Source organism: Acanthaster planci, linkage group LG17 (genome assembly GCF_054643075.1).
Source record: "Acanthaster planci isolate LZ-2023a linkage group LG17, COTS_SCS, whole genome shotgun sequence".
NCBI classification, from domain to species: domain Eukaryota; kingdom Metazoa; phylum Echinodermata; class Asteroidea; order Valvatida; family Acanthasteridae; genus Acanthaster; species Acanthaster planci.
Genome location: NC_141793.1, coordinates 1,941,822 through 1,966,110, shown reverse-complemented (window position 1 = coordinate 1,966,110; position 24,289 = coordinate 1,941,822). Strand labels below are relative to the sequence as shown.

At 41.7% G+C, this 24,289-nt stretch overlaps 2 protein-coding genes across 5 annotated transcripts in view; one reads left to right on the top strand and one right to left on the bottom strand.

Annotated features, from left to right (window-relative positions):
• Positions 1–2,912: 2,912 nt before the first annotated feature.
• LOC110975827 (uncharacterized) overlaps positions 2,913–24,289 on the bottom strand; it is a 44,768-nt gene continuing 23,391 nt past the window's right edge. The window contains exons 1-7 of one of the 3 annotated variants that reach the window (XM_022228647.2): positions 15,025–15,214; positions 14,349–14,499; positions 13,114–13,880; positions 12,613–12,715; positions 11,575–12,017; positions 4,082–4,285; positions 2,913–3,932 (exon numbers count right to left, since the gene is read on the bottom strand). In XM_022228647.2, the coding sequence (XP_022084339.2) occupies positions 3,891–3,932; positions 4,082–4,285; positions 11,575–12,017; positions 12,613–12,715; positions 13,114–13,880; positions 14,349–14,499; positions 15,025–15,060 (1,746 nt within the window). In that variant the 5' untranslated portion in view covers positions 15,061–15,214 and the 3' untranslated portion in view covers positions 2,913–3,890. Of the gene's footprint in view, positions 3,933–4,081; positions 4,286–11,574; positions 12,018–12,612; positions 12,716–13,113; positions 13,881–14,348; positions 14,500–14,796; positions 14,939–15,024; positions 15,215–24,289 lie in introns of those variants that run through there. The other 2 variants (XM_022228657.2, XM_022228666.2) reach the window with 2 other exon arrangements.
• On the top strand, positions 15,435–23,314 carry LOC110975817 (uncharacterized). 2 transcript variants are annotated; one of them, XM_022228625.2, is made up of 7 exons: positions 15,435–15,563; positions 16,731–16,802; positions 17,173–18,915; positions 19,191–19,277; positions 19,469–19,612; positions 20,080–20,271; positions 20,747–23,314. In XM_022228625.2, the coding sequence occupies exons 2-7, from the start codon at positions 16,758–16,760 to the stop codon at positions 21,416–21,418; spliced, it is 2,883 nt and encodes a 960-aa protein (XP_022084317.2). In that variant the 5' UTR covers positions 15,435–15,563; positions 16,731–16,757; the 3' UTR covers positions 21,419–23,314. The 2 variants fall into 2 exon arrangements, with proteins under 2 accessions (XP_022084317.2, XP_022084326.2); XM_022228634.2 differs by lacking the exon at positions 15,435–15,563 and adding an exon at positions 15,578–15,717.

Here is a 24,289-nt window from a genome sequence, read left to right as displayed (position 1 = left end):
GGGTCAAAATTTCATTTTTCTCCAAATATAAATTTTTTCATTTTGGGGCAAAATTCAATGAAATTACAAGGGGTTAGCCTTGCATTTTCTTAAAAAATGGGTCAACATTTCATTTTTCTCCAATTGAGAATTTCGTCATTTTTGGCCAAAATTCAATAAAATTACAAGGGGTTAGCCTTGCATTTTTATTAAAATGGGTCAAAATTTCATTTTTCTCCAAATATAAATTTTTTCATTTTGGGGCAAAATTCAATGAAATTACAAGGGGTTAGCCTTGCATTTTCTTAAAAAATGGGTCAAAATTTCATTTTTCTTCCAATCTGAATTTTGTAATTTTTGGCCAAAATTCAATAAAATTACAAGGGGTTAGCCTTGCATTTTCTTAAGAATTGGTCAAAATTTCATTTTTCTCCAAATGTGAATTTCGTCATTTTTGCCAAAATTCAATAAAATTACAAGGGGTTAGCCTTGCATTTTATTAAAAAATGGGTCAAAATTTCATTTTTCTCCGATTGAGAATTTCGTCATTTTTGGCAAAATTCAAATTACAAGGGGTTAGCCTTGCATTTTATTAAAAATGTCAAAATTTCATTTTTCTCCAAATGTGAATTTGTCATTTTTGGCCAAAATTCAATAAAATTACAAGGGGTTAACCTTGCATTTTCTTTAAAAATGGGTCGAAATTTAATTTTTCTCCAAATGTGAATTTCGTCATTTTTGGCCAAAATTCAATAAAATTACAAGGGGTTAGCCTTGCATTTTATTAAAAAATGGGTCAAAATTTCATTTTTCTCCAAATGTGAATTTCGTCATTTTTGGCCAAAATTCAATAAAATTACAAGGGGTTAGCCTTGCATTTTCTTAAAAAATGGGTCAAAATTTCATTTTTCTCCAATTGAGAATTTCGTCATTTTTGCCAAAATTCAATAAAATTACAAGGGGTTAGCCTTGCATTTTCTTAAAAAATGGGTCAAAATTTAATTTTCCTCCTAATGTGAATTTCGTCATTTTTGGCCAAAATTCAATAAAATTACAAAGGGTTAGCCTTGCATTTTCTTAAAAAATGGGTCAAAATTTCATTTTTCTCCAAATGTGAATTTTGTCATTTTTGGCCAAAAGTCAATAAAATTACAAGGGGTTAGCCTTGCATTTTCTTAAAAAATGAGTCAAAATTTAATTTTTCTCCAAATGTGAATTTCGTCATTTTTGCCAAAATTCAATAAAATTGCAAGGGGTTAGCCTTGCATTTTCTTAAAAAATGGGTCAACATTTCATTTTTCTCCAATTGAGAATTTCGTCATTTTTGGCCAAAATTCAATAAAATTACAAGGGGTTAGCCTTGCATTTTTATTAAAATGGGTCAAAATTTCATTTTTCTCCAAATATAAATTTTTTCATTTTGGGGCAAAATTCAATGAAATTACAAGGGGTTAGCCTTGCATTTTCTTAAAAAATGGGTCAAAATTTCATTTTTCTTCCAACCTGAATTTTGTAATTTTTGGCCAAAATTCAATAAAATTACAAGGGGTTAGCCTTGCATTTTCTTAAGAATTGGTCAAAATTTCATTTTTCTCCAAATGTGAATTTCGTCATTTTTGCCAAAATTCAATAAAATTACAAGGGGTTAGCCTTGCATTTTCTTAAGAATTGGTCAAAATTTCATTTTTCTCCAAATGTGAATTTCGTCATTTTTGGCCAAAAGTCAATAAAATTACAAGGGGTTAGCCTTGCATTTTCTTAAAAAATGAGTCAAAATTTAATTTTTCTCCAAATGTGAATTTCGTCATTTTTGCCAAAATTCAATAAAATTGCAAGGGGTTAGCCTTGCATTTTCTTAAAAAATGGGTCAACATTTCATTTTTCTCCAATTGAGAATTTCGTCATTTTTGGCCAAAATTCAATAAAATTACAAGGGGTTAGCCTTGCATTTTTATTAAAATGGGTCAAAATTTCATTTTTCTCCAAATATAAATTTTTTCATTTTGGGGCAAAATTCAATGAAATTACAAGGGGTTAGCCTTGCATTTTCTTAAAAAATGGGTCAAAATTTCATTTTTCTTCCAATCTGAATTTTGTAATTTTTGGCCAAAATTCAATAAAATTACAAGGGGTTAGCCTTGCATTTTCTTAAGAATTGGTCAAAATTTCATTTTTCTCCAAATGTGAATTTCGTCATTTTTGCCAAAATTCAATAAAATTACAAGGGGTTAGCCTTGCATTTTATTAAAAAATGGGTCAAAATTTCATTTTTCTCCAAATGTGAATTTCGTCATTTTTGGCCAAAATTCAATAAAATTACAAGGGGTTAGCCTTGCATTTTCTTAAAAAATGGGTCAAAATTTCATTTTTCTCCAATTGAGAATTCCGTCATTTTTGGCCAAATTTCAATAAAATTACAAGGGGTTAGCCTTGCATTTTTATTAAAATGGGTCAAAATTTCATTTTTCTCCAAATATAAATTTTTTCATTTTGGGGCAAAATTCAATGAAATTACAAGGGGTTAGCCTTGCATTTCTTAAAAAATGGGTCAAAATTGTATTTTTCTTCCAATCTGAATTTTGTAATTTTTGCCAAAATTAATACAAATTTGAAGGGGTTAGCCCTGCATTTTAATGGAAATAGGTCAAAATTTCATTTTTCTACATATCTGAATTTTGTCATTTGGCCAAAATTCAACGAAATTACAATGGGGTTAGCATTGCATTTTTATTAAAAAAGGGTCAAAATTGATTTTTTTTACAAATCTGAATTGTCATTTCTTGCCAAAATTAACAAATTGGAAGGGGTTAGCTGGCATTTTAATTACAAATGAGTCAAAATTTGAATCTTCCATTAATCTCAATGTCGGAAAAAATTGAAATTGAATGATTAAATAAATTTTCAAAAATTATCCATGTTACAGAAGACAGCTGCCTTTTCTTTGCCGGGAGTTTATTGCTAGATTAATTCATAGACACTCGTTTTCTGATTGACTGATGGAAACTTTAATGACAAATAAAATATCAATACCACAAATCCATAGCCTCAGTTGGTTTCTGGTCACAGTGATCTGTAAAACACAATACATTCTACAGCCAATTGACTTATCCCAATTGTAGTGATTCAGCTTTAATACCTCTCTACAAAATTCTCTAATTAAACATTAGTACTGAAATCTACTTGCGGTCGCAGTGATCCATAAAGCTCCATAACATGTACTGGGTTCCAGTCACTGCAGTCTAAGAAAAATTTAACTTTAATAAAATTGCTAAGTGGAATAAATGGGTAGTAAATGTCCCTCTCCATCTGGGAAATGAGTAATTAAAGCACCTGGTGCAAACCACACACCCAAGTGTGTATTTGCCTGCAACTGGGGACCCCCTATTGTTCCTCTTTTGTTTGTACTTTTCTACTTTTTTAGACGACTTCCCACGGTTTTGCACACAGTTGTCAATCGGGGACCCTCTGTCAATCGGGGACCTTATTGTCCTCTATTATTCAGGGTCCCCTATTGAAAGCAGAAACAAACTCAAGATTACCAACCCACGAGCTGAATACACAGATTTACATGCTCGACCTTGTTCTGTTGGAATGCAATAAAATGTTGGACACCCTTGGTAAGATATGTATAGGTTAACAGTGTACATTACATGTAATTACACAAGGCAGCAATGTGCATGTGATACTCAGTATGCCCTTGATGGCCTCTCAGATGGCCTGTGGAGAAATCCCCATCATTAGGAGAAATATGAATTATGATACAATCCAATGACTCTGCAAATTTGTGGCTCAGCAAAGTTAAAAAGTTTAACTTGACATGATCATAAGAAAGATACGAACGTTAAAACCCTGATACTTGTTATGTCAGGTTTTTTTCTGGATCAGTGAAGAAATACCCGAGGCTGAGTTACCTAGTCCAGTGACATGTTGTAATTTCTTGCCAACAGCTTAATCTGTGGAGATGAAAAGAAGTGAATCTGTAGACTCAGTTGGAAAAGAAAAAAAGTTTCAAGAAATCTTTGGATAGGCCACTGTAAATCTGGAAATGGGGGAATACTTTTACATAACAACCACTTGTCCACCTGTGATTGGCAGCTCGTACCTTTTCTTTAGCTCTCTCCAACCCTCTGAGCATGTCTCGCACCATGGCCAGCCGGTCCCCCTGCTCTCGCTTGTCTTCCTCCAGCTCTTCACACTGCTGCTCATACTCCCTCCGGTGGCTGTCCAGGGCGGCAATCCGCTCTTCCGTCTTCTGCACCTCCCCCCGCAGCCGGTCCTGCTCACTTGCGATGTTGGAGATTTGCTTCTGTGATTCACCAGGGGGAGAACAAAAAAATTGGTGGAAACATTTCATAAGCAGTTTGAAGCTCTTTAACGGTACAGTGGTTTTAAGTGAAGATCTTTGTGACCCAACATCCCCAAAGCAGGCTGAAGTAGGTAACTTCATAACTCTAAAATAGCGGAACTTCCACTGTTCAGATTTTCATGGGAGTTTTACAGCTTTCACTACCCGTAAGAAGCTTTCTGAGGACAGAATTTTGATTTAACATGGAACATTTTAAAGTGTAAAAAAAAAGCTGAAGGAGAGGAATTATCCAACATCACAACTACCGACTTCAGCCTGGTTTTGATATGGTGGGTCATATTTTATTGTTGGTTTAACTCAATTAATACTTGTTATTCAAACTACTCAACTGCTCATCCTATGTGAGTACAAATACCAACTCAAGAGCCTGAAGACCGGAAGTAATACCCCCCCAAAAAATACCCTGGGCATTGGATTGAAATGCTTGAATTTCTACCCAAAAGCCTTGGAATCACAACAATGAATGCAATTTTCTCCACAACGGGAAAAAAATCTTACACTTCAAAGTTGAGCATCGAACGGACAAGCTGAAAAGCTGTTACAGCTCGGTCACAGTTCGCTCAGTGAAGACCATAGTAGCGAGTGTTTGCTTTAACAGATGGAGCTCTGCATGAAGATCCACACAGGCCACAAAGGTGCTCAAGAAAAAAATTACCCTGACTCGCAAGATTTCTGATCGAGTTACACCTTCATGGGTCGGAAAAATCTCTTCATGTTTGGACTTTTTTTGGTTTTTCAACACCATCCTCAGGAAATGGACAACTACGTTCAGTCAACCGCAGGCAGGCAGAAAAACCACCTGGGGCAAAAACCCCAAGATGGCTGATTGTTGAAAGAAAACAAGGACGCACAGTGCAGGCAAGACATTACAGAGGGCACCACTCAAAACTATGATGAGCCGCTTGCGGAAAGCCGTCGTCTTGTTGGGTCTAGCCGGCCGATCTCTGCTACAGGTAACTCCATCGTTGGCCTGGACGTGCTGAGCGTGATGACACAAAATTGTAAAAAGTTTCCAACATGTAGCAAGGATGACGGAGACATTCCCTCAATGGCAAACACAGGCTTACCGCTTGTGGGAGATAAAAATGAATTCCCAGGGGGCAAAACATACAATGCAGAGTTGTGTGGTATTAGAAGGAAATCCAATTTGATGTTGAAACATCCCAGGGTAGAAGCGCACAGGAAAGAAAAAGGTACACGTAATCCCCATTACTCCCATTAGCTAATGGTTTATAGAAAAAAGAAGGTCTTTGAATAAGGACAATAATGGATGGATTACAGTACATCCACTTAAGTTACCATTAAGATAAGACCACAGCTACACTTTAAAGCTCCATTAACAAATTCAAATAGACATAACTGCTAAGTGTGTACACTTCATCTGATGAAAGTGAAGTCCATTCAATATCTTGTCTTAGACGTAAAGCATGGATAATTAGAAACTAACTGATCACTTATAGGCTTTTAAAATATCTCAACCATCTTTCCTTTTTTTCATATCAAACTTTTCAAAGGGAACCTGGGCATACTCCATGCCTACATTCAGAGGTAATTTTCTTTTACAATTACTTTATGAATTTGTGCACATTCTGTGGAAAATCTGTCACTTGCTGTCAAAACCTATGTGCAACTGGTAGGAGCACAGACTGTGCCTATCAGACACTCTTGAACTCACCAAACATCACCTGAGGTTGAAAAAATTTTGATACATTCAAAAAAGGCGACAGTTTGATGTCCTGTGCAGTGCTGCCAACTGTTGACAATCTTGAAAAAGAATGGAATTCCATTCTGAGTTTAGTTTTTCTAGTTCAGACAGAGCCGTTTGAAGAATGTAAAGTTTGATATCAAGACAGCATGCATTGCTTGGCGAATGTCCTTGTTTCTAAGGTAATAGATAGCAACATTCAGCCAACCACTTGTCAAAAGGGGCAGGTTTGTCATGGTAAATACAAACAGCTGGGAAGTGTATACAAACAGGGGGACCGAAGGAAAAACATAGAATAAACTGATGTATACTGCTGGTACGAGAAGACAGAGCATGCTTGTTAAAGTTATGATGAGAAAGGTGTTCAGAGACTTTCTGTTGGATCTTGCTGGCCGATTCCTCCCTCCGACAACTTGGTGGTCAGCTTGGATGCGTCTGGCATGACGATGTGAAATCCTTAACAGTCTAATGTACATAGCTATGATGACACAGGCTGTGCCTACCAGGATGCTGAAGGACACCCAGAGATCCTCAATTGATTGATGAAGAAAACACTGCAGGCTTAGATCATGATAAATAGAGATCCAGTTGGAACTGAAGCCAGTCCAAATTTGCCGCAACACAGATACACCCCAGGCACAGGAAACAGCAATCCAAGCCCTCTTGGCAGTAGCAAGCGATGAGTACCGAAGTGCATACACCACTGAAATGTAGCGATCTATAGTGAGAAGCAGCAAGGAGAAGACAGCACTGTAGCTAAATATCGAGACCACGAATGCTTGAAGTGCACAGACAGCATTTCCAAATACCCAGTTCCCAGCCAGGGCAGAGACTGTCATCGGAATGGATAAAGTTACTCCTATTAAAAGATCAGCTGAGGTGAGCGATTGCAGAAAAACTTTAGTGGCTTCAGGGAGGCTGTCCACACGGCGCAGAGTGACCAGACAAAGTGGGTTCAGTGTTAGCAGCAAAACCGTCAAGAGGAAAGTGGTGACAGAGATGACCGTTTGGACACCTTTGTCATGTGTGATGTCACCCCACCCCATGAGGGAATCCGAGTCATTGTAGGCATTCGGGCCAGCATCACCTTGAGTTGAATTCATGGTGAGATGAGGAAGTCGTCTTGACTGACTCTTGCTGCTAAAATCTGCTCGGCTCTGAGACTCCCGGTGATCACAAAGTGCAGTCAACACTACCCTGAAGCTCCTCTGTGCGAATCTCAGTATGTGAGTCGTGGGGAACAAGAGAAGCCCAGTTGGGGCACAATCAAGCAATCTGATTGGCTATCGGCTGATTCCCCAGATGTTTACTGAATAATGCACAATAGGTCCTGTCCAATGGGCTACAGTGATGAGGGAGGGATTTTTTAATACCTAAGAAAGGTGCACAAATCCCCCATAATGTAATTAGAAGAAAGTATTTAACTAACACAGTAACACCATCTAATGGCTAATGTCAGAGAGTGAGCAAACAGAGAAGGCTTTTGCTTGACTGTAGACAAGAGCTGCTATTAGATTTCTATATTTGCAAATAAAATGGGAGTTGATTGATCTCTTATTTTCACAAGTCATTATCATTATTAGCTTTGAAATGTTCTTGTAAACATAAGCCTTTAATCTAACTTGTCACTTTTAGAATCAACATCCGTGACCAACAGTATTGTAACTACACTGTAGGTGCCTTACTTCACCACTTATTGTCAAGTAAGATTGGTTTTCATAGCAAATGGCCAAACAAGGGCTATCGTGACTATACGGTCACCAAAGTTACATGTATCGAAACAAAATGACCAATTTCTTTGTCAGTTTTTGCAAATTTCATTTTTAGCATTCATCATTCCTGGTACTTTTGTTCAAATTCAATGACAGGCTGTTGCCACCCCTGGTCAGACAAATATCTAAGGCTTTCACGTGTGGTCAGTGTCCTGGATCGCAGAATGAACTATACAGAAGGTCTTGGAACCAAGACAAGGCTGTGGCTTGCAATCACACATCATGCGACTTGACTTGTCCTTGGATCTATTTATGTGTGACTTGACTTGACCTGTCATCAAATGACTTGTCACTTGACCAAATGACTTGTCACTTGGCTTTGACTTGCAAAAATTGAGTTTTGACCTGACTTGGACTTGGAAAATTGACTTGCTTCCAACTCGGCTTTGCAGTGCTTTCTACTGTTAACAACACTTGAAAAAGAGTTACATTCTAATCTGAGTTAAATCCTCGGTTTAGACAGAGCCGTTTGAAGAATGTAAAGCTTGATATCAAGACAGCGTGCATTGCTTGGCGAATGTCCTTATTCCTAAGGTAATAGATAGCAACATTCAGCCAACCACTTGTCAAAAGGGGCAGGTTTGACATGGTAAATATAAACAGCTGGGAAGTGTGTACAAACTTGGGGACCGAAGGAAAAACATAGAATAAACTGATGTATGCTGCTGGTATGAGAAGACAGAGCATGCTTGTTAAAGTTATGATGAGAAAGGTGTTCAGAGACTTTCTGTTAGGTTTTGCTGGCCGATTCCTCCCTCCGACAACTTGGTGGTCAGCTTGGATGCGCCGGGCGTGACGATGTGAAATCCTGAAAAGTCTCATGTACATAGCTATGATGACACAGGCTGTGCCTACCATGATACCGAAGGAGACCCAGAGAGCTGCAGTTGACGGATAGAAAAAACACTGCAGGCTGGGATCATGATAATGGGGGATCCAGCTTGATTCAGAGCATATCCAAATCTGCCGGAACACAGATACACCCCAGGCACAGGAAACAGCAATCCAAGCCCTCTTAGCAGTAGCGAGCGATGAGTACTGAAGTGCATACACCACTGAAATGTAGCGATCTATAGTGAGAAGCAGCAAGGAGAACACAGCACTGTGGCTAAATATCGAGACCACGAATGCCTGTAGTGCACAGAGAGCATTTCCAAATACCCAGGTCCCAGCCAGGGCAGAGACTGTCATCGGAAAAGCTAGAGTTACTCCCATTAAAAGATCGGCTGAGGTGAGCGATTGCAGGAAAACTTTGGTGGCTTCAGGGATGCTGTCCACATGGCGCAGAGTGACCAGACAAAGTGGGTTCAGTGTTAGCAGCAAAACTGTCAAGAGGAAAGTGGTGACAGAGATGATCGTTTGGACACCTCCGTCATCTGTGATGTCGCCCCACACCATGAGGGAATCCGAGTCATTGTAGGCATTCGGGCCAGCATCACCTTGAGTTGAATTCATGGTGAGATGAGGACGTCGTCTTGACTGACTCTTGCTGCTAAAATCTGCTCGGCTCTGAGACTCCCAGTGATCACAAAGTGCAGTCAACACTACCCTGAAGCTCCTCTGTGCGAATCTCAGTATGCGAGTCACAGGGAACAAGAGAAGCCCAGTTGGGGCACAATCAAGCAATCTGATTGGCTATTGGCTGATTCCCCAGATGTTTACTGAATAATGCACAATAGGTCCTGTCCAACGGGCTACAGTGATGAGGGAGGGATTTTTTAATACCTAAGAACGGTGCACAAATCCCCCATAATGTAATTAGAAGAAAGTATTTAACTAACACCATAAAACCATCTAATGGCTAATGTCAGAGAGTGAGAAAACAGAGAAGGCTTTTTGCTTGACTGTAGACAAGAGCTGCTGTGATATTTGATTTCTATGTTTGTACATAACATGGGAGTCGATTGATCTCTCATTTTCACACGTCACTATCACCATTAGCTTTGAAATGTTCTTGTAAAACATAAGGCTTTCAATCAAACTAATCACTTTTAGAATCAACTCATAACATCTTTGATTGTATAGTCCCTAGGTCCCTAATTTTATATAGTTTACAGGCAAAGAATTGTTACGGTTAAGCTGTCCTTAAATCCTCTCTGGATAGTCCAACACACATTAAAAAGAGTGAATATTTGATGCTTAATAAAACCACAAACACATCCTTTAAAAGCCTAAAAAGTTAAGCGAGAATTCTTAACCACTTGCTGCCAGTTGCTTTTAAAAATGCAGCGCACACATATGGGCCATTTTCAAGATTTTCAGTTTTCAAAATTCTTCAAAAATTCATCATTTCATTTAATGGACATTTACACCCACACAAATGACTGTTTGGTGGCTACTCTAAGCTGACAGGCAACCTCCATTGACTCCTGAGTATTTCAGCCAGGCCTGCCGCCCTGTAAAGAGAGCCCAGAATTATGAGGTGTTACTAATTTCCTTTGTCCCCAGTGAACGCGAGTGGCGTCTTTTCAAACGTGGCTGGACTAGCCTGCAGCTGTGCTTCATTGCTCATCAATGGGGCCCTAAAGCACTTTTGTCCGCGGCGCTAATCCGCGGGCGGGCTATGCCCAAAACAGTGGTATTCTGTATAAAAATAGTGATGAATTACCTTCAAAAAATGCAAGCCGAAAAATGATGGCAATTCCCAGCAGCAGGTCTTTTGTTCCAAGTACTGTCTTACACGGAGCAGCTCTTTTGTCTGATTTCGAGCAGCCCGGCTCTGCGTATAAACCCATGGTGCTCGAAACGGGGTTCCCCAGCAGCAAGTGGTTAAGTGTAGTAAAGTAGTGATTCTGGCAAAAAAAGCCCTGAGCAAAGTAAGCACTCCTGAATAAAAAGTCACATGTGCATTATCTCTGGCCTTTCTCATTTCAAAACCTGTTGGAGGAATGAACGCCATTAGGGTTACATGTTTAATCTGCTAAGAAGAAAAAGGCGTAAGGAATGGCTCGCAGAACACAATGCCTTCAGATCAAGAACAGGCCGTCTTGTTCCTCACCTTCAATTTTATCAGGTTTATTTTGATAATGGCCTGAAAAGTCTGGTGCCACAGGTGGAGTATGCTTTAGAGTCAACATTGAGTGCAGGTGCATTGCTTGACTGGAAGTCGAAAGGGGTACCCAACTACTGAATCATTGGATGGCCTGATTTCCAGAAAACTTGGGAAAATAATGTGGACGTTTTTAGGAATACCCTAGAGTATTTTGTTTTCTGAGGTGACAAAGGTGTGTTTCAGGCCAAAATTAGAGCTGTTTAACCCTCCTATGGTTTTACAGCACAAATGTGCACAAATGCCCACAGTCACTGGTGAGCATGTATTTTCTATATGGAACTCAAACATGCACAGGTTCAGTGTGTACACAGTAGGTTGTCAGCACAAAATGACACAGGGTCTTTTGTGCAGTCCTCTTCACTGCATTTGGTTTACTGCACAATGATGCACATGAAACAGTGAAGCACAGTTGTTGGGCAGCACAAAAGTGCAATCTGATATTCCTGTGAGGGACTGTTGGTGCAGTGCACAACACAACACAGCTGCGCTTCATTGAAGTGTTTACCAAGTGACCCAAAGAGTGACTTCCACATAGGAGGGTTAATAAAGATTAAACCAAATCTTCAGAGTTACTACCTGCTTACGAGGAAACAGCAAATGTTTACACATAATGAAACAAATTCGGTGCTGCCGGGGCCTCCATCATGAATCTGATATCGAGTGTGGATTTGAACGAGACAGAAATATGCCGTGGCCGCACCTTCTGTTTGGCTATCTCCCGGTTTTTCCTCTCCACTGCCGCCAGGATTTCCTCCTCCTCCCCTTCCATGGCCTCGCAGCGAATCAGGAGGTTCTGATACTCCTTGAAATATTTCTCGGCCAGTTCCTCTGGTGTTGGTTTCCTCCTACCTGAGCCACCAGGCTCCGCCCCTCCATGGTCGCCGTAACGCCCGGGGGTTACACTGGTTTGGTTGTAGGCTGGGTGAGCCGCTCGCCCGTCTCGGGAAGCGTCCCTGTAATCTGAGTGGTACAGTCCAGCAGCGGCAGGGGTTGCTCCGTTAACAGGGTGGCCGGAATATTCGGAGGGGTCGTACTTTGGGTGGGACGTCGGTGCTGAGGGGGATGGGACTGGCGCCGTGCGGTGATGGTTCGTTACTGATGCTATAACCTGCTGCAGGGTAGTGTTCATTGCAGTGGAAGAAACTATGCACGGCAAAAAATAAGAATGCAACGTCAGCAACACCATCATCAGTGATCAACAGAAATCAAACTAATGCACATCTACCCTCCAGACTGAGAACGTCCCCACTTTGGTTATTTTGTGGCTACGTCCTTGGTTTTGCTATTAAAAAATCCACGGCAAGTAGCATTAGCCACGGATAACGATTGAGACATAAGCATACAAAAGGACTTGAAATCAAAGAGCCCTCATCCACGACCAATTGATGCATTTTGACCCTTTGAGGACGTGGGCACGCAGACAGCCAATGAACTCTACGCACTTGCTTGGTTAAGAACCTACACTGCTTCAAAATAAAACGACTTTCCACTGAGACAATGAGCCAGTCTGCTATATCATAAAGACAAGGCCATTCGAGAACAACACAAGTGGGCAAGTCGGCGTATGGCTGCACTGATATGACAAACTAACAAGCGCACATGCTGCTGTTCCCACATATAGCCTTGGACGCGCTTCAACTTGGGCATGTGCTGTCGCAATATCACAGTGTCTCATTCCACTTAGCAGTCAAGTGAACATAACTTCAGGAGTTTTGTCACCTCTACCATGACTTCGTACCTCGCGCTCGGCAGGTGGGACACTTGATTCTGTCTTCAGCACAGGCCTCACACAGGGTGTGGCCACAGGGTATGAGAACATACGGTGTGTGGTCTGGGGGAACCTAGCAAAGCAATAACAGGTAATAACATTGATGTCACAACAGGTGTGTGAAGTGTCTTTGATGAATTTGCAAAAACTGATTGAAAACTTCCTAAATACCACACAAGCACTTTGCCAAACATGAATCTTTCAACTCCTAAGTTAGCAGCCTGGATTTCTGGTTTTATTCTAGGGGCACTAGTCAAAAGCCATAAAAAATCAACTTTAAAAAACACAAATGTATATGAATACATGAAATTACAAAAGTTAGACTATGTCTGAAAAACTTGGCTATGGCTAATGATGATACATAAGCCTATGGTAGTTACCAGCTAGCGGCCATAGCCAATTAACGTCTAGGTTATCACCAGTCATAGTCAACCCTTTTTGGACGCAGCTTCTTGTTGTAATGCTCCTCACCATTAACTGTTTGCATTTGCTGCACTTGTGGTTTGACAGTGCACTTCCCTCGACTTCGTCCTCATCATCTAGGATGCTCTTCCCCGAGTAGCCGACGGACTGCATCATCTGACTCCTCTCCTGCCTCAGGTCGGCGCGTACTTTGCTGGCAATCTGGTCCGCTAGCTTCTCAAAGGCATCCGGGCCCACCAGGTCTCCACTTCTCGGCTCCGACTGGCCAGCGGTCCCGGCCAATCTGTCGTGTGATTGGCCAACAGTCGGTGTCTTGGATCCTGATTGGCTGTCTGTTGATGGGACGGATACTGATTGGACGGTGTTTTTGGTGGGCTTTTCTGATTGGCTGGAAGTGTGGAAATCCCACTCATCCCTGGGATGTTTGGAAACACTTGATAGGCCTATCCTGGAATCTGACTGCATGCTTGAAGTGGAAGATTTGCCTTCATCCATGTTGTACAAATTTGGCTCAGAGCCTGAACACAGCATCCTACCCTTGGAGACAAACTCCTCTCCGGGGCTCTTCGGATTCTTGGTGGAACCAGAGTCACTTTTCGATGAACCAAGGCGATTCGATGATGGAGGCCGCCCTGAAGAGGGAGGTCTACCTCCAGTGACCTTTGACACACCACTATCCCTCCCACTTGAGGATCTCGAGTTGTTTGCTCCAGATGCAGATCTTGAGTTGCTCGGACGGGCCGGAGAAGCAGAACGTGCTCTCACTGACGTTGGCTTTTTCTTGGAACCACTACCAACAACCCAGGAAATTGTGTCTAGGTGAGGCCAAAAAAAAAATTTGACCGAAATATTTCTTGTTGTTTGGGTAAAACATATAAGTACGTTATGCAAGGCCAAATGCTCCAGAAGACAAGTTTTAAAAAATTTTCCCCTCCCCCCAAAAACCTCATCAAGTGTTGGATTAAATATTCAAAAGCTGATTACCTTCCACAACCAAATATCTGTTTTTTGTTACTGGACATTAAAAAATACAAATAAAATTTAGACACTCAAATGCGCACAAAATAAAAAGGTTGGAGGAGCCTGTTGGTGCAAGGAAATTCCAGTACTGAAAGAAAATATATTATGACAGATGTGAGAGACACTGACAATCCACTTCATAAATTTTATTTGAACTAATCACCAAATTTTTTTTAAAATACTGCTGAAGATAAGGTACATATAACACATGTCACAATGACTGCATTTCTGATATTTTACTGGTCCAGATTGTGCATTCAGACCTGTTTTCTTTGGTGGCTCTTTCAACGTTGCCCCCATCTTACTCCCACTGCCCCGGCCAGGCCGGGCATCCGATGAGGTCCTCTCCGATTTCCCTGATGAGGACGCTCTCTGGTCCATCCAATTCTTCTGCATGCGCTTGATCTCTTGCACCTTGAGCGGGGACGAAAGTGAGAAAAAAAATCTTCTTCCTCTGCTCACAGAAAGGTCATTCGATGCCAATTCGAACACCCTCCCAATTGACCTGACTCAGACTTGTATGTAAAAAATGGGTTTTATATTTACAGGTCTATTTCTGATTGTAGGCCTTTGTAAAAATCACATAACTCTTTTGCAAATAACATAGGCTAGCCTTGCCTACATCTTAATACAGTAAAGGGCGCAGGGGCTACTTTTGTTTAGGCCTAAATTGTTTGCTTTTCATGTTTTCAGCATGTTTAGTACATGTACTTGTCATGTTTGTCCTTTTGTCATGTTTGCAGGGATGCTTGGTTTGTTTGTTTTCACATATGGACGCGACACAGTTTTCAGGTTAAAACGGCAAGTAGGGTCCCCTAGACTACAGTGCTGTACGTGCGTCAGTCACTGAATATGTTGAATGAACGGCATGATGCAGACGACGCGCTAGGCCTAGTACTGAAAATGTCAATCCCATTTTAAACATGTGTAACTACTCACTTTTTCGGATATTCCTTGATTCTTTTTTGATGCCATTTTTAAGAGAAGATGGTCTTCCTTTTTTTAATGTAAATTTCACAAAGTCATGTAGTTTTTTCCTCACGAAATCAGCAAAATTTATGAACGACAGAACGCTCCGTCGATTTCTGTTTATGCAGCCATAGTTCCCTGGCCCTAAGGCCTACTTGAAAACACACAATTTCTCGTCCGGTGCTCGTTGCATGTTTTTGTTAAAAATGCAAATATGAGCTCAGGATATATTCATATGCAAATATTAGGCCTATCCAATCAAGATATAACATTAAATATTGTTTACATAAATTTCGAAGAATTAATTTGAACAAATGAAAAATCTTTACGTTGACAACCTTGTCAATTCTCACTTTGTACGAGACAATTTTTCAGCGGCCATTTTAATTTATGATATGAAGGTGGCCCGCGGACAGACCGAATAAAAAAATTCCCATCGCAGCACTTGTTGAAATTCAAGCGTTCCTCAGTATGAGAAGTGGAAAATGTCGTTGATAAAAATTTGATTAGTAAGTAGTTAAAACTGTATAAAGATGTCATCCTTGTTCTCTAGTTGATGTTTAATTGCACTCATCACCTGGATTTGAAAGGAATGATTGGTCAGTGCTAATTTATTGTTGGTGTCGGAATAGTGAGACATGTCATTGATCGGAGTGCACCGAGGTAAATAAGCCAGTTGTCAGACAGTAGGCCTAAAGTATGTGGTATCATGATAATGCTTACCTGCTGCACAGAGAGATTTGCTGTTCGGAAAGATTATGCGTGTGGGCTTACTGCCTTTTGTTAAATAACAGTAGGCTTAATTAAATGTTAGCCTACTAACATGATTAATTATTTCTAGTATTAAATCAAGGATCCCCCAAACAAACACGCCAAACATTTCAAAAGATCTGTAGGCACTGACAGTTAACCAGTTTGTAGCTCTCAAGCAGACTGAAGAAGCCATTCATGGTCATGCCTGAGGCTGTAGTAAGAGAGGAGACAATGAGAAGCAGTTACCCCCAGAACTGTGGGGTTCGAAGTCCGGTAGAAAATGGGTGTACTGTTGTGAGCATCAATGCTATTAATGATTAAAAACAGTAAAATAAGTGGCCACTTTCCCTCCATCCATCCGCTCAAAACTAGGTGGGTGTCCAGTTAGGAAGAAAATGCACCATACACACAGTAGTATACAGGGCATGCAGTGGGTAACTGGGGCCAAATGTCCGAGGGGGCACTCCGGGGGACGCACACACAGTTTTTCAGGGAACTACCACCAGAAAATAAGCTGCAGCTGCGTAGCTATGTAAACTCAACAGAGATACACGTATTTACAGATTTCAAATGGGGGACCCGGGGGGGGGGGCATGGACGTCTGTAGTTACACCACTGAAAGTAAGGGCAGCACAACAGCACACATGCCTCCACGTGCCTTACGCATCCGTCATACGAGTTGGTTGGCATACGTGTACGAGTTGGTCAGCGTACGACTTGGCGCATACAAGTTGGCATACATATGAGTTAAAACGGCATTCGGAATCACATAGGCCTTGGGACTGGAAACCCAATACACGTGTTGACCTACATGTACATGTAGCCAGAATTCGAACCCGGACCACAGAGGTGGCAGCCGAGGAAAAGAACCACTACATGTATCCCAACATGACTCCCCTTTGTTTCCTTTGACAATTTTGAAGGTCCAGTAGTGCTGAGAGCTTATCACCATGTTTCAGATTGGTGAGGAAGATTTCTCGTTCGGAGATGATGAAGTAAGTAAAAGTTGACATTGAGTCAACCATTTGACATCATCTTGAAGTTAAATGGACAGAGCTTCAAGTTTCAAGTTGCACTTCTCCATAGTGTTAAGTAGAAAAGTACACCTAACTACTGTAATACGCCGACCTTTGTTATCTTACGCTGATTTGCACTGCAGAGACTTGGACCTCAAGAGCAGTAAAATACTTTCTTGTGTACTGCATGTTTTTGCTATACATCAGTCTGTACTGTTTGATGGTTTGGAAGGCACGAGGTTTTTAGGTTTCATGTAATTAAACCAAACTATAAGTAACCAGTAACTTTTATTGAATTTTAAAAAATCGGAGTGGGTACTCAAGTAATGTGATGCTGTTTTACTTTCAGGATTTCTGGTCAGAAGCCTTGGAAGTTGAGGCTGCTGCTACCGCAGCCAACTCCAACAAACCTGTTGCCAGCTCCAACATCCCAGCAGGAAGCTTTGCCACCAGGAGTCACCTCCATCAGATTCAAACAGGAAGCGAGAAGGCCTTACCGTCCAGAGGTGCAGGTCCATCAGCGCAGGCCCTTGGCCAAAATGCAATGGGTGTTGGCACCACACTGAATGGTCCCCCGGTAGCCAGGACACTGCAAGTCACCAACAAAGACCTTTCCACAACTCCTGGGAATCCGACCAAGAGGAAGTTCTCTTTCAAGCAGAAATCACCACACAATACCACTGTACCACCTGTTAACACCGGTCTTGGAGCAAGCAAAAGGGCAAAACTGGACAGCCAAACTCCGACAACTTTCAACAACTCTCGTCAGCAGGTCGCAAATGACAAGCCGGGAGCAGCACAAGACCTGAACAAGATTGTGCAAACACAAGCAGGTGTAAGCATGGGCAATCTCAAGGCACAGACAACCCAGATTTCAGGAGCTCCAAAGTGCAAACAGCCCATAACCAACTCAAAAGCTACCACGGAAAGACAAGGACAATCGATGAACAATCGGACCAGCGCTCCACAATTTCTTCAACAGAACACAAACAAAAACTTGCTTGACAGCAATTGCAGAGAATCGCAATTCACAAACGGCCCACTCGCTGGAAAAGATCATCAGACAACTCCTGCGAGAGGTACTTCAAATTCGAGAGTTGAAGGACTGCAGCCCAACAATGCCACGAACAAAGCCACCGGTGGACTTCCATTTGGGTTTGAAGATAATTTCATTGAAGATATTGACTTATCGGAAGATTACTTTGATTGGAATCTGGCAACTGAACCGTGTAACACCACAACTATTTCAAGTAACACCAAGTCAGCTGTCACATTTAATAATCATTTGAATCCACCTACCTCAACGCAGAGGCCGCCTCACAATTTAAGGAGCAGCTCCAGTGGGCCCTCGACATCAACTTCACCAGCAGCAAGCCACACTCCTGAATATTCCATTTCAAATCTGAACATGCAAAATCACTCCATAAACCCGCCGGTACACTTGAATCGACTGAGACCGTGTGCAGCCCAGGGAGGCACGCTACAATCCACAGGCCTGCAAAACAATTCATTATCCCGCATTGCACCGTCCACCCAACTAAACAACTCCAGTCAGTCTGCAACCAGATTCAGTTTGCCACCGACCGCTCAAACTTCTCGACCTAGTCTTCTGCTGAACCAAACTCGGCAGTTCCAGGGTAACCCCACAAGGATGAACTTTCAACCTCGCACTCCGTCGCCAAGTTTCCCTGCCCCTAGACCCAGCACCCAGGGATCAGGCCCACCCAGATATACATCCCCTTCACCACAATCCCTGGGTAGGGGTGCCGCACAAGGTGCTACATGTGTGTCCACTCTGCGGACCCCAAATATCCGACAGCTAACTGCCAACAATCTGACCCCTCGTCCATTCACCCCAAACCCACGCTTCCACAACTCAGGCCGCCCAAGTCAGAGTGGGCCAAGCCAAGGGGACAGGCCGTTCACCACACACGGTGCCAAACCCCAGGGCAGAGGGATGGCCACTCCTCAGACCCCACTCCTGACGTCAAGGGTGGCTCAGCTGTTTCAGACTCCCACCACTGGGAATGCTGGCCCCTCCCGTACAAGAGTGAGAAAGTTTCCAGGACCAGCAGGGGTGCTTCCAAAACTGGTTGGTATTTAAAGCCATTTCATCTTGCCAAGCACCATATCCAAGTTTTCAGTAATCTGTGAGGAAAATCCCCCTGGATACGTTTGGCAAGTTCCCTTATTGTTTTTATCCGCTCAAAAAAGGGTATTATTTTGAAAATAATAGAATAGGAAACTTCTCAGAAACAGTCTGAGAAAAATTACCTGACATAACAACCTTCGGCAAAGAGTTATCAAAAAGATCCATTTAAATGGCAACCATCCCTCTCCAGCATCGTTATTTGGTCGCTGTTACAGACACAAGGTCAGAAACTAAATGACATCAAGCTGCCCTCTCCAGAAAGTGATCCTGACAAGCCAGGTACAAGCTCAGATAAGCAGGAGGTAAGTTAAGAGCAATGAAATTTTACACCCTCTGTTATTATCTACTGCATCCATTCTGCTCTTACTTTCAATGTTTTGTAATTTTTTTTTTTTTTTTGAGTTTCATTTACTTATACTTCCAATTTATGTAACTGACTTGGTCAAACCATCAAACCCATTTCAAACATTTTCCTCACCACCATTAACTGTAGGAGTTTGATAGTTCCCAAGATGTCATTGGGGATACCGATTTCACTCATGGGGCCTGGCTGACCATGAAGGCAGACCTGGGACTGGATGAGGATGACCCTTGCTCCTTGTTGGCCAAGAATAACATTGCCTTGGTGCTGAGAAAGGTAAGCCAATATTTTGTAGTTCAATAGCTTCATGCATATGCATATAGGGAGGATGTGGTGCTGGAGAGTAAATACAGTTAATTTGGGAAGAGGTTTCCAATTGTTAGTTGTTTTTTTTTTACTGGACTCTTGTGTATTATTCTTGGAGGGGGTGGGAATTGGGGTTGACTTTTTTTCTCCCTGTTAAAAAAATTTGATGCGTGTACTCCATGCACCGTTGCTCAAGTGAATTCTCATGCAAAATTACTACTGATTTGTATGCATTCTGTCGAGAAGTTGTGACATGTACTCCATGCACTGTTGATCTTGTGCATTTCTTCTCATGCGAAAGATGCGACCAGTTTGTACACATTTTGTCGAAAAATAGTTGGACAGATACACATGTTCACTCTCACCTTCCTGGAATCCATTATCTAATGGTAACCACTCACTAAGCTTTTTACCCATTCTGGTCAAACATCGACCAGGCCAGCTTGAAGCAGCTAGCCAAGAACAAGGTGCCCCACCTGTGCGTGCTGATCAAGGCTGTCACTTTTGACGCCGATGCCAGCGTGGTCCTGCGAGACCCGACGGGCGAGATGCAGGGCACCATGCACCGTCGGCTGGTGGAGGAGCACCAGGCAGAGCTCAAGCCCGGCAGCGTCTTGGTCCTCAGACAGGTTCGTATGAAATTTCTGAGACTCAAATTTGATGAGCAGATCTCACTCTGATGATAAATCATTACTGGATTTCATTTGGTTGGCTCCATTTAGGAAATTCCTGGGGTTGCATATGCAAATATCTTTACACTGTGAGAGAGACACAGCAAAAACTGATGTCATTAACAGCATTTATGCCAATACAAGGATGGAAGCTACTCGGTTATTTTTAATCCTTTGGTAATCCAAATGCCTACAAATTCAACCCGGCCTTCCTTGAGTTCTGGAAAGTAGAGCTGAGCTTTCATCCTGCTAAGTAAATCAGGGTTCTTAAGTATCCATCATCTGATACGGTTTCCCTGTATCTCATCATATTATGTTAACATCATGCTATTTATAAATCAATGTTCTTGACTCTCCAACATGTGACACATTGGATATTCAATTGTTGGATTTCCTCGTTGCACCTGTTCCTCATCAAGCCACTTTTTTCCAGGTTGGTGTCCTGAGCCCGTCGCTACGCAACCACTACCTTAACATCACCCCTAGCAACCTGATCCAGATCTACCCCAGCGAATCCTCAGGCTCATCCCGGTCTAGCCAGAGAACTCCAAAGTCACGCCCCCCGAGGCCATCACAGAGACCCGACAAGGAAGGGCAGTCTGCCGAGGTTGACAAAAACACCCCCAAGGGGTCAAGAAGTTTGGCAACAAAAAGGAGGGATCTTTCCGGAGGGATGAAAAATGGAACTCTGGTTGAGTCGTCTCCAGAAGATAGCGTCGAGAGCCGGAAGAGGTTCTGCAGCCCAGAGCTGAAGACAACATGTACATCCAGTGGAAGCAGACGCGCTGGCGAAGGCGAGCGTTTAGACGCAAACCACCAAGCATCAAGCAGGCCTGGTGTCAGGCTGGTGGAGGAGACTACCCTTTCCAGCAGGGACCGCAGCACCACAGGCAGATCCAAATATTTGCTGGAGAGGGAAACCACACTCTCCAGTAATGGCCGTACAGTTACCAAGCAAACTTGCCCTCAGAAAAGCATCTCTATTGCCAGCAGCTCCGTAGCCAGCGGAGTCAACTCAACAGGACCCAATTCGGACATTCCCAAAAGTGACGATTTCACGGACCTTCTTGCTGACATCGGTGATGACTTTTTTGACGACTTCTGAACCTTTCCCCCATTTGGATTTTGCCAAGAATATTATTAATTATATTAAAATGTCAATTATGTTATTAATATTTCTTGTATTTTAGTATCCAGTTGATAAGAAGCTTTAGATATTAATGTATATCACAAATAGTTTATCAATGTTTGAAAGCATCAAACCCTTAACTTGGGACCCCAGGAATGAAACACATTTGTCACCAACACCACGAACTGACACTCGTGCGTGAGATGATCTCATTTGTGCGCATTTTAGGGAACCAAGTTTTTTTCATTTTCACAAACTGGCACCCGGTACAGTGCGGCACTTCTAACGCACACTCCATGCGTTTCCATTTTCACGAACTGATAGTGATCTTAATTCCACTAGTTAAAACAAATTTTCATTAAATTTTTGGGTAAGGCAGCAAGTATATGGACGGATGAAATTCATGTCAGACCTTTCAAGGCATATTTCCTGTGCTGAACTGCCCTAACAAGCTTAGCTGTCAGTTTGTAAAAACAAAAATTAGTCTATTTTGCGTCAGTGCCCGATGAGCACACACTCCACAGGGTGTTAGTTGGTGAAACAAAGTTGTTGATAACCCGTTTTTTACAAACTGATATTCACTTGCCAATGAGTGTCAGTCTGTGGTGTCAAAGGCGAACTATGTCCAGAAATATCATCATATTTATTAAAAAAGGTAAACTGTTCCTCCAAATCTCCTCAAATTACAAAAAAGTACCTTTACCTTCAAATATTGTCCTTGTTTTACAACTATACAAAATTCCTAATAAAGATTTCAATTAAATAGTAATTCTCACAAAGCTGTTTAAAAAACATTAATGATTTACAAAGGATCCTCAAAACTGCTCTGATGTCAATTGTAATACTGAATTATTATTCCAGAAAAGGTATTACTACTGAAATTAAATCCAGCAGGGTCAGGTACTTTGGGATGGCATTTACTTCAATAACAACTGGCAAAATATGGTAGAGGTTGTAAATGTCAGGGTTTTATTTAAAAAGATTAATGAATACGGGTTATAGAGGATGTATAAATATACAATTTTGAGGGCTAAGCATGGCAACTGGCATGGAACATAGGCTGTTGAATAAGCTCTCAAATAATGGCGGGGAAATTCTTGACTCTTAGATGGGATGTGGTCTTGTCTGGTACATACCCAACTCGGGATAAAGCCATCCTCTGTGCCTGAATTGTATTAAGTTGGGTTTTTTTCTCACAGGAGAAACTGGGGTTCTCGAACAGGCAAATTTGGACGTGAGAAAAAGGAGTACAAATCTATCGTTCTTTGAAGCACTGTTCAGGTCATTCAGAGAGAGGCTGGGCTTGCAAGGTCCGGCCACTTGCATGGCTTCTCACCTTGGCTTCTCAAGTCGTTCATGTGGTCAAATTGAGTGCATCCTATTTTGAAAATCCGGTCAAATTCAAGACCAAGTTATTAATAAAAACAGCGTAGGCCTATTTAAATAGAAATCAAATGTTAATGTTGAATCAAATGTTAATAATGAAAATTAATTTCAAGTATGCCTTTACAGAGTCGACATGCATTGCAGCTGTGCAGAACATATTCCCGAAATACATGTACATGTATATTCAGTCTTCTTTCATACAATATATTCTTGGTGAATAAAAATTGAAAACGCACTGTAAACCAAAGATCGTATACGGCGCAAGATGGATAACTCTGCCCAAAAGTAATTGCCAAGGGCGCCATTTGAGCAAGCGATACGCCTGTGCAGTTTACGGTAATGCTTGAGCGCAGGCTCACCAGGTGCACGTGCCTGCCCACGCAGGCGCCCACGCGATTACAACGTTTTACGTGTATTGACGGTGAAGTTCGCCATCTTGCGCCGCTTCACGGCGCTATACGATCTTTGCTGTAAACGCATATTTAATTTTGATTCATTGCTTTCTTTGTTTTTTCCCTGTACGACTTCAAGAACCTTTGCAGAAAAAAAACTTTCTAATGTTACATCTTACACGTTACCCTTACAAAACTGCGGTAGCATTTGTGAGCCGCGTCTGTTTTTAATTCAGTCGTTCATTTCCTGTTCTGTTTTCACGACGAACCCTGACTTTCTCGAAATATGTTTGTAGAATTTCATTACACGATGTGCTGTTTGAAGTTTATTCCACGATTCGAATACAACCTTAGTCTTTTCACCGCATACCTATCCCAATCGGATAACGTAACTTAGTTTCTCCAATATTGTCCAAAGATTTTGACTTGTCTCCTGCCGCGCACCAAAGGTAACTCGGCTAAAACAACCTCGGTTTCAAACAACCCGTCTTCTTTCTGCACCTCCGGACGTCTCCAAAGGCTCTGCCCCAAGTCTGATTTGTGAGATAAAATGGTAAAAATCATAGCCCAATCATGATGCCACTTACAACGCTCTTAAGATGAGAATGATTGGCTCATTACTTTTTTTTTGGGGGGGGAGGTTGTTTGTTTGTTTGTTTGTTGGGGTGTTTGTTTATTTGTTTGTTTGCATTCCTTTTCTTCTTCTTCCCTTCAAAAGATGCGATGCTTCTCCTCTCTGCGTGAGAGAACACGCCACTTCCTCGAGACACTTGGTTTTTCCCTCCAAATTCTCATCACCAAAGCAGGACAGCAGACAGTTTCCAACAGTCTCGTATTTCATTGTTCGCAGCATGTTCCGAATGAGGTAATTGGAACATATCGCCATTATTCAGCACACAGAATTGACAAGCCCTGGACGAAGAGAGGCGGAATTTCAGCAAACATCTTTCCATCACGATTTAAAAAAGGATCCTCAATTACGACAGTCGGCGTATTACAACACAATTACAGTAATCGAGGTTTACATACACTTGGACTCTACGTGTTTGATTACAAATTTGAAGACTTC